The following is a 9268-nucleotide window of genomic DNA, read 5'->3' as shown; positions in this document are numbered from 1 at the left end:
ACAGACGCTTTAAGAACACTTTCTGGCACTAAAGGAAAACAGAAGGTTTTCCTTCTGCTCACCAGGGCAGAAGACAGGGTCTCCGTCCCACACCGGGGCACCGGGTGTGGTTCACCCAAAAGACAAAAGGAGTGCGCTCGGAGCTCCCGTCGGCGCTTGGCGGCGCTTGGCGAGCCCTCGTGCCCTAGAGCTTGCGCAAGTGTGGCGGGTCTGGAGCCCCGCGCGTTTGGACTGAGCCCCCTTTTGCATACCCCAGGTGCCCTGACCCTCCGCGAGAGGCCGCGACGCCCCACCTTTTCGTTCACGTCCCCTCCTCCTCGCTCTCCGCAGCCATGAACGGAGGCGTGTGCCTGTGCGTGCTGATGGCCGTACTGGCGGCGGGCGCCCTGGCGCAGCCGGTACCCGCGGCGGACCCTGCGGGCCCAGGGGCGCAGCAGGAGGAGGAAGCGCTCCGGCGGCAGCTGAGGGCCGTGCAGAAGGTGGACGGCGAGCCCCGAGCGCACCTGGGCGCGCTGCTGGCCAGATACATCCAGCAGGCCCGGAAAGGTACGGATGCTCATTCATCTGTAGGGTCCTTATCCCTCACTTCCGCCCCCGCGCGGGGCTCCCAATCCCGACCTTCTTCCCTAGCGTCTGGCGGACGGAGGTGCGTAACCTCTCCAAACGGAACCCGGGCTGCGCGTTAGGCCGAAAGGGTTTTCACTTTCTTTTCCCAATTGTACTGCACCGGGCAGTGTGGTTTTCTGTGCGTCCTTTGTAGCCAACTGAGAGCTAGTGTGGAAGATTACATTTATTGGGGAAAACCGTTTTTAAAAGCTTTCTTGAAACTAACTTTTGGTACGTGTTGCTGTTTAAGCTCAACACCACATTATGAAGACATTAAAAGGTAATTGCAGAGCAAATTACTGACTCAAAAAAGGTTTGCAGTTCTACTACATAGCCTCTACTGAAAATGCAGAGGAATCAGAAGCCACTCTGACGCTGACACTTGAAAGCCCCCTGGCAGGAAAGAATCAATGCTGAGAAAACGTTTGAGTTCTGACTGCAACCGTTTAAAAAGAAGTGACAACGTGTCAGGTTTCCCAGAAGAACATAACAGGAGGAAAGAATCAGGTCCCCAATAGACAGACCTGTTTGTTTTTATTTTGCTGTTGGAGAAATGGTCCCAGTTGCAGCAGGAGCCCTCAAGCCACAGATTTCTCAGCATCAAAGTCTTTCTCCAGGAATAAGGTGACTGGGGGGGCTCACTAGCTGAGTGCCATACTGTCAACCCTGCCCCTCTCCTGGGCCTGTCTCATCTATAAAGCAGGGATGAGGCTAGAGTTCCCCTAGGTCCCTTCTAGCTCTTTGTGTGATTCAGAGGGAGGCTCATTCATCTGTGTGCTCCTTAGGAATCATGATTGGGACCGGGGCAGTTTTTTTCTACCAAATTGATCCACAGTGACGCTTATGGTCGACACAGGCTGTGAGGCAGTAGGCTAAACTGGACCGACACGGCTGGACAATAAACCACAAAAAAATGCTGCTGGGAGGGGTGGGAGGGGGTCCTTTCCCATGAGGCTCCCTTACCCTCTCATGTGCCGGGACCTGGATTTGAAGCTTAGCTCGTGGCTTGACTAGACAAGGAGGAAATGATGGGCTCAGCTTTCCAGAGTCTCTGATGGTTTCGTATGAAGGTAAGATTGGGGCTTTTTGACCAGGGGAGTTCAGAAGGAAAACAAAAGAAAACAAAACAAAGCAGAAGATGATGTGTTACATTTTGTCCTCTCTTTGAGAAATTGTCCCAGCTTCCGTCTTCTGTTTTGCTCTCCAGCTAATTGAATCGAGAGATGTGGAAATACTAGTCAGATGACAGAGGAAGTCTGAAAACTTTTTGAGTTCTTGCTGATTGTCTGCATCACGATAACTTAATGTCTGTCCTTGGAGGTAGGCTGAACTTCAGCCAGACCAGTCTGAAATAGCGTAGGTTTTTCATGGAGCCATAATCTGGAGCCACCTCCCCACCTTAGGGAAAAAACCACCAGAAACAGGTCCGGGAAGGAAGCCAGTTACCACACCATTTCCCCAGAACTGACATTGACAGCAGCTTTACGCTACAAATCTTAGCGGGAAGCTTCTTCCCGGCACCTCTTCTCAGCCACCTTCTCCCTTGGCCTTCAGCCTGTGGCACCAACCAAACCCACGTGGGAATGGCAGCCTCTGCCTCCCCTAGCTGCTGACATCCACCATGAGCACTGGCTAGGAAACAATCAGACTCGTCTGTTTGACGAATATGAACCGGGGATAAATATTTACACCTCGACAGTTTCTTTGACTATTTTACTACTTTGATTATCATGCTGGGTATTTACTCAACTGTTGTGCTTAAAGACCCTAAACGCGATAACGCACTCTTTGAGGAGTGCTCAAGAGTTGATCATTAGGGATTGTCTGCAAAGCTTTCAGTGACTGAGGAGAAGCAATTCTATTGAGGGAGCACGGGGACATATGGCATACACCTGCCCCGCGCCCAGCAAAGCTCTCATGCTACAGCTGTAACACCTGTACGGTTAGCCCCCAGCAGCCCTGTGCAGTAAGCTCGCTTATTCTTCGTCACTGTGGGAGCCAGGACTCTGAGAATGCATAAGCCACATGACTCCGCACATCTAGGCCGACTCTGCACATCTGAGAGTCCGTCCAGGCCCTGCCCTCCCCAGAGGGTCCAGAAGCCATTCAGCTTCCCATTCGGGGTTTTCAAGTTTAAAGGAGCCAGGTCCTTCACTTCCGTTCCATAAACCAGTTGTAAGTCCCTACTCTCGTCTGCACTGGGGAAGTGAGCGAGGACCCCGGTAGATGCACACGCTGTGAGCGCAGAGCTGTGTGTGGAATGGGGAAATTGAGGTGTGTAAGGAGCACAGCCACCAGGGCTTAACGTGGTGCCCCCGCCAAGAACCCAGGCTGCTTGTGCCCATGGAAGCTGCCACTTCGCCTCATTAACTGGAACTTGGGGCCGTGCCAGCCTTTGGTGGGGGTGTTCATCCGCGGCAGGCAGGAAGATGGGCCGTATTTCCATGACTGTGTACAGATAACTCGACTGCAGGGTTTTTTTGTTTTTATTTTTTTAGTGCGAGGACTAATCTTTTACCTGAAAGATGTTGAGCAATTCAATAGCTGGGGCTCTCTTCCTTGTGCATAGGCTGGAGATATCTGCAAGGGGCTGGAATGTGCTGGATTGACTCTCGGATTCCAAGGCTGGGAAGGGATTGAGGTGGGGTGGGGGGCGGAAAAGAATGGGTGGGGACATGGCTCTGTATAATTGTTTCTGGTTTTTAATTTAGCTGGCTTTACTTGATTATCCAATGAGATAGAGGAACTGCTTATGCAAGGTCATGTGTCACTAAATAAGCCACGGTCTGTCTGACTCTTTGCAGCCTGAGGGTGGGAGTTGGCAGGGGCAGCCTCATACAGAAGGGCTGAATGCCAGCGTCACAAGCAGTGGGGACGCAGTGCCCTGATCCAATAGGAAGCATGGGGTGGTCTTCCATCACTGTGCTCTTAAAGTCCCCTGGGCTTGGCCCTTCGAGGTCCCTGAGGGACTTGCTTGCCTCTTGGCTTGCACAGAAGAAGGGCTTCTACTGATTTCATACCCGGGAGGCCTCTGTCTGTGACCCTTGGCCTAGGACTATGTCAGGTCTCCAAAGAAACTGCTCTTTCGTGTCCCTTCTCCCTCAATGTGAATTATACATGAGAGTCATCCTGTTCCCGAGGACTTAACTCCAGTTCCAAAAGGCCCATTTCTCATTCAGTTATTGCATTTGGATCAAAAGGGCTGAATTAAATAACTTCCTTATTGCCTTTCTGCCCACTCTTCTGTCAGTTACTGACGTAAGATTTTATAATCTGACAGTGTGCCTTTCTCTCAATATCATTTTTTTAAAAAGAAGGTAGCTTTAAAATTAATTTTTAAATGGTATTTGTCTAGTGGTAGGACTTGACTCCATTTTTTTTTAACCATTCTAACATCAAAATACTGTAATTGTGTTACCTTAACAAGAGTCAAGTATGCTCGGGATATTAAGGAGTGAACTTCAGAAATGGGTAAGTACCAAGAAAATCCTTGTTTGACGTCTGCTGAGGGCCAGCTACGTAAGAGAAAACACCCTTCAGGGGTAGAAAGACCAGGCAGGTCCCGGCTGTGAAAGGCCACGGTCAGTGAATCCACTGAAATCCTTACAGATTAGAAACCACAACCATAGCTAGCAAATGTTACCCTCCCTGGTTACACAGACCTGGGTCCTTGTCTTCTCTGAGATTTTGGGCCAGCAGTCCCACTGCTTGGTAACTCTTTGATACCTTTAAGAAAGTGCATGTTACAAATTGTCTGGCTTTTCCCATTGCGCTCCTCTCAGATTGAATTGGTGATGCTCCTAGATATAATGGCCCTGTTTCCTCTTCCCCTGCCCTTTGTAGCTCCTTCTGGCCGAATGTCCGTCATTAAGAACCTGCAGAGCCTGGACCCCAGTCACAGGATAAGCGACCGGGACTACATGGGCTGGATGGATTTTGGCCGGCGCAGTGCTGAGGAGTACGAGTACCCGTCCTAAGGGCCCCCACCTTTGTCAGCAGCCAGGAAGCGACCTCCTGGCTCAGAGGAGGCAGATTACGAAAACAATGACACTCACGACCCATTGTCTCTGAAGTTTGACGTTTTAAGTACCTATTTATTACGTTTTCAATGTGAAAACTATGTCCGTAATCTTGTTCACTACAACCTCACCCCTCACCGGAATTGTACGAGCGGAAGACAAACCATTTTCCTCGTCTGTGACACCTGGTCCTAAAGTGTTGCTATGCTATTAAAATGATTTCATCCTGCCCCCCAGTTCCCTGTGTCTGTTGAGTGCAAAGGACTCCATTTGATCCTCGGAACCTTCAAGGAGGGCCGCCCGGTACACGGTGCCCGAGGACAAATCCCTACGGTAGATGGTCCCAGAGAGGGCTTGGGAAATGAGGGCGGGCATGGGGCGGACTCCCCTGCTGCAGGCAAAACGGCCAGTGGAAGGGCCTCCTGGGTCAGCTCCCTGGCCCAGCCCTGGCCACCCTGGGCCTGGGGCTCCGGCTGGGCTCCCCTGCAGAAAGAGAACGTGTCCTGCTTGTGGCGAACACTCATTCGCCTGGGTAAAGACCAGAAAGGCAGCTCGGGATCCGTCCCAAGGTGGAGCCGCACCATCTTCCCGTCCCCTCCGGAGGCATCTACCCCCTCCCACGCCAGGGTTTCTTTGGCTTCTCTTGGCCTTTAGCCAAATTATGGAGCAATGCTGTCAGTGCTTTCACACACCTTTGACCCCTCCACGGCCCTGTGGCACAGAGGTTATCGTCCTTCTTTTAGAGACGAGGAAACCGCTCTGAGAGGTGGAAGGGACGGGCCCACAGTTCCCCAGCTAATGAGATTCACAGACGATCGCTCCTAGGGAGTGTGACCCCCAGCACCCCAGCCCTTCCAGACTCTGGAGTGCACACGAATCACCAGGGAAGTCTGGTAGCCTGCACCTTCTGATGCGGCAAGTCTGGCCTCGGGCCTGAGCAAGCTCCCGGGTGGTACCAGTGCTGTGGGTCCCGACCACACTTGGGGCTGCGTGGTCTACAGGGGAGCCTGTGATTACACTCCTTTGGGTCTCCCCATATCCCAGAGACATATTTCAGGGCCGGTCGGGTGATCCTGGTAGCTCTCCGGCACAGAAGCTCTCCTTTCTTGGACCGATCCCGCCGGTGAGTCTCTGCAGGGGTCTGTGAGAGAAACTCTTTCAAGAGGACACCCAGAGACAGACACCAGCCACCCACAGTGCAGCCTTTCCATGCCTCCTGGCCGAGGCCTCCAGAAACCTCGGGTTCCAATCCGGGAAAGGCCCCAGGTGGCCTGATGCAGCAGGACATGCAGCCCCAAAGGGAACAGACGTTGGGAAGAACGTTGGCACATCTATACCCGGTCCTGGACGGGCCACACTCAGCCCGGGGTCCTCCCCAGGCCCTCAGTGCCATCTTTCTTGACACCAGAAGGCCACCGGGAAAGTCCTCAGAGGAAGACTGGGTCCTTGCATTCTTTTTTTTCTTTTTTTAGTGTTTATTTATTATTTTGAGAGAGAGAGAGGAAGAGAGCTCATGTGGGGGAGGGGCAGAGAGAGGGAGACACAGAATCGGAAGCAGGCTCCAGGCTCCGAGCTGCTCCGAGCTGTCAGCACAGAGCCCGACGTGGGGCTCGAACCCACGAACCGTGAGATCGTGACCTGAGCCGAAGTCAGACGCTCAACCGACTGAGCCACCCAGATGCCCCTGGTCCTTGCATTCTTTAACTTGAAGTCAGAATTCAGTGTAAAACTTAGACTCTGAACGGACAACACATTATATTGTCCCCTTGTGAGCCATTACCTCATTCAGTCCCTACAACTTGGTCTCAAAGACTGCTTCAGATCTCAGGGGTCCCAGCCCTGGCTAAACACCCAGGTGCGTACATCTTTAGCACAGAGCACACACACCTCGCAAAACAAGTTTTTTCTGGGTGTGTGAGAGATCTTGGGTATAGATGGGGATGAGTGTGTGTGTGTGTGTGTGCGTGTGTGTTGGGGTGGGGGATGGGGAAGGATTTGGAATTGAATATTAAATCAGCAGTGGGGAATGGGTGACAAAGGTCTGATCTGACCTAGTGATTTATAAATCCTCAGGGAAGTAGATGGTAAAATATTGTCAAAGATACAGACATGAGCCACACGAATATAAACGAACACATGTCAAAGATGTCATTGAAGAGGGCACCTTTTGGGATGAGCACTGGGTGTTGTATGGAAACCAATCTGACAATAAATTTCATATATTGAAAAACAAAAATAAATAAATAATTTTAAAAAACAAAGATGTCTAACTCATTAATAAAGAGACCACTGAGAGGTCATATCATTTCAAAGAAGAATCTGTAGGACAGACACATAGAGGCATCAAGAATGCTGAAATGAATTTGCTGAGAGACACCAAGCTGGTTCGTACCCTTAGGCCAGTAGAATGTAATGTTTGGAATAATCTGTTATCCGGGACAGAAATTCCCTGTATTTTTAGGGGACGATATTCACTTACGTTTCTATAGACAAGAATTATTTGCATGACTGTGGTTTCCTATGGCTTTCAAAGTAGTGCCATCAGAAACACAGACCTCAACAGCATCGGATCAATGCGCAGAGTCCCACTGAAAGGACACCCACGAATCCCCTTGGCTCTTCAAAGTCTTTCCCAGTTCTTCCTAATACAGGAGACAGAAAGGAAAAGAACGTTTTCTCGCTCCTCTGGGTGCAGGACTCTGTACAAGGGGCCTCGTGGGCACCATCGCAGGACACTGTCCCAATCCTGCCAGCGACGATGACCCTACCCTTCAAAGAGGAAGCTGGAGCTCAGAGAGGCCAAGTGACTTGCCACGCACAACATGGCAGCTCCAGGGTTGAAGCGGTTGGTTCTGAACTTCTCATGGGGTCACCTAGAGCCCCCGTCTGGCAGAGAACAGGCTCGGAGACTCATTTGTAAGCGGTGTTTGCGCGAGTCTGAATTAGACTGAATTAGCGTGGGTGGTAATTTGCGGGGGGCACTGAGGGGACTTGACAGAGCGCAGTGAGTGGGGGTGGGGAACCTGAACATCTGTCCCCTGTCCCTCTTGGTGTCACCGCTGGATTCAGGTCAGTCCCCTTCTAACTGCTGCGCGCTGCGCTGGTCTCTGTGCCACTTGCTGACACAGGGACCTCGGAGCCAGAACATAGAACCCAGCTCTTCCTCAGCCCTTCCTGGGGGATCACAACAGGCTTCTGCAGCCGAGCCGAGCAAGCGTCGCAGAAGAGCCGGCAGCCCCTCAGAAGCCACGATGCTCCCTTCCTCCCTCCTCACCCTCCCCTCCCGCCCCTCCCCACTCACTCCTGTCTCCCCTCAAGGGCCCCTCTCCATCCCCCACTCCTCTGCCAGCTGCTTCTCTTGAGTCCCTTCAGCTTGCCGGGCCTGCACCCCAGGCCACCTCCTCCTGCAGCTGTTTCTGCCGTTTGCACCCCAGCTCTGCTCATGAAGCCCGCTGAGGGGCTCCTTTTGCTCGATCCATTGGAACTTACACATGGAAAAGGCCAACGGCTATCATCCTAGCTCAACGCGCACCCTCCCCTACCCCGACCCCCATTTTATACACGACAAACCCACTCAAGATCACACACTGAATGAGTGGCAGAACCTGTAAGACCTCTCTGGAATTAGCTCCTTGCCAGGCCGAGACATAGGAGGCTTCCCTGCTGGCTCCTGAACTCGCTCACACCTCTAGACCCCTGGTTTAAGAGGCCCGACCTGGCCTGTCCTGACCGGCGGCCACTCAAGTCTCAAAAAGGCCAGCAGCCACTGAGTGGACAGGAGTCACTTCCCCAAGATTCCCTTTACCAAAATCTGCCTGTAACGTATTTCTCCTGTAAAGTGAGAAAATCCTTACCCAGTGCGCCCCAACCTACAGATGGCATCTTTGTTCTCAGATGCAGCCAATCACAGATAAAGGAGAGGGAAGATGGGAGAAGGATATCCTATGTTCATTCTTTTAACAAACAACACAGAAACACCATCCCCCTTTCTTGTCTCAGGTTGACGAGCCAAGGGAAAAGAATCTTGACCGCTTACTTAGATTTCCAGGTACCTTCAGTTGTTTCGTTTTTTTTTTTCAACAACTTCAAATGATTGTGAGTTTTGAAGATACATAAAGCAGAGGTCAAGCCAAAAAGAGGAAAAATTGTTGCCTCGCTAATTTCCCCTGGGCTCTGGGTTCTGAAAGGATTTATTAAAATTATCTGTTTTATTTGTCTCCTGCTCTAAGATGTGTCCTCCCAGAGAACAGGGGCAGGGGGCCCCAGGTGAGGAAGTACCTGCCAGGGTTCTCCACTTTATACAAAGCCCTCGTGACAGACCTCCCCCTAGACATATGGTCATTATCAGTCCCACCTCTCTGACCTCGTCTTTCACCACCACCCCTTCATTCACTCATTACACTACAGCCTTACTGTCTTCCTTGTTATTCCATGGAAACACTAAACTCGCTCCTGCCTCAGGGCTTTTGCACCTGCTGTTCCCTTTGTCTGGCTCCCTCTTGCTCCAAAAAGCATGACTAGACCTTTCAGCTCATTCAGTTCTGTCATATCCTGCTCAGAGACTGCCCTGACCATTCTTCTAAAAAGCTCCTCCATTGCTCTCTATCCTTTTCCTTTATACGGTTCTCTGGCTGTTTTCAAGG

General features: G+C 51.5%; 1 protein-coding gene across 1 annotated transcript; it reads left to right on the top strand.

Annotated features, from left to right (window-relative positions):
* The first annotated feature begins 332 nt into the window (after window positions 1-332).
* On the top strand, window positions 333-4583 carry CCK (cholecystokinin). The gene is made up of 2 exons (XM_047098818.1): window positions 333-546; window positions 4450-4583. The coding sequence occupies exons 1-2, from the start codon at window positions 333-335 to the stop codon at window positions 4581-4583; spliced, it is 348 nt and encodes a 115-aa protein (XP_046954774.1).
* The last annotated feature ends 4685 nt before the right edge of the window (window positions 4584-9268 follow it).

This window comes from Lynx rufus, unplaced genomic scaffold (assembly GCF_022079265.1).
Source record: "Lynx rufus isolate CCGP_SWC_20201006 ecotype Redwood Valley unplaced genomic scaffold, mLynRuf1.p SCAF_5, whole genome shotgun sequence".
Lineage (NCBI taxonomy): Eukaryota > Metazoa > Chordata > Mammalia > Carnivora > Felidae > Lynx > Lynx rufus.
This window is presented reverse-complemented; position numbering and strand designations above follow the sequence as displayed.

Bases quoted from the DNA above. Each gene is read 5' to 3' on its own strand.
- CCK (XM_047098818.1), top strand. From the start codon at position 333: ATGAACGGAGGCGTGTGCCTGTGCGTGCTGATGGCCGTACTGGCGGCG. The intron at 547-4,449 runs GTACGGATGCTC...TGCCCTTTGTAG, and splicing joins CATCCAGCAGGCCCGGAAAG to CTCCTTCTGGCCGAATGTCC.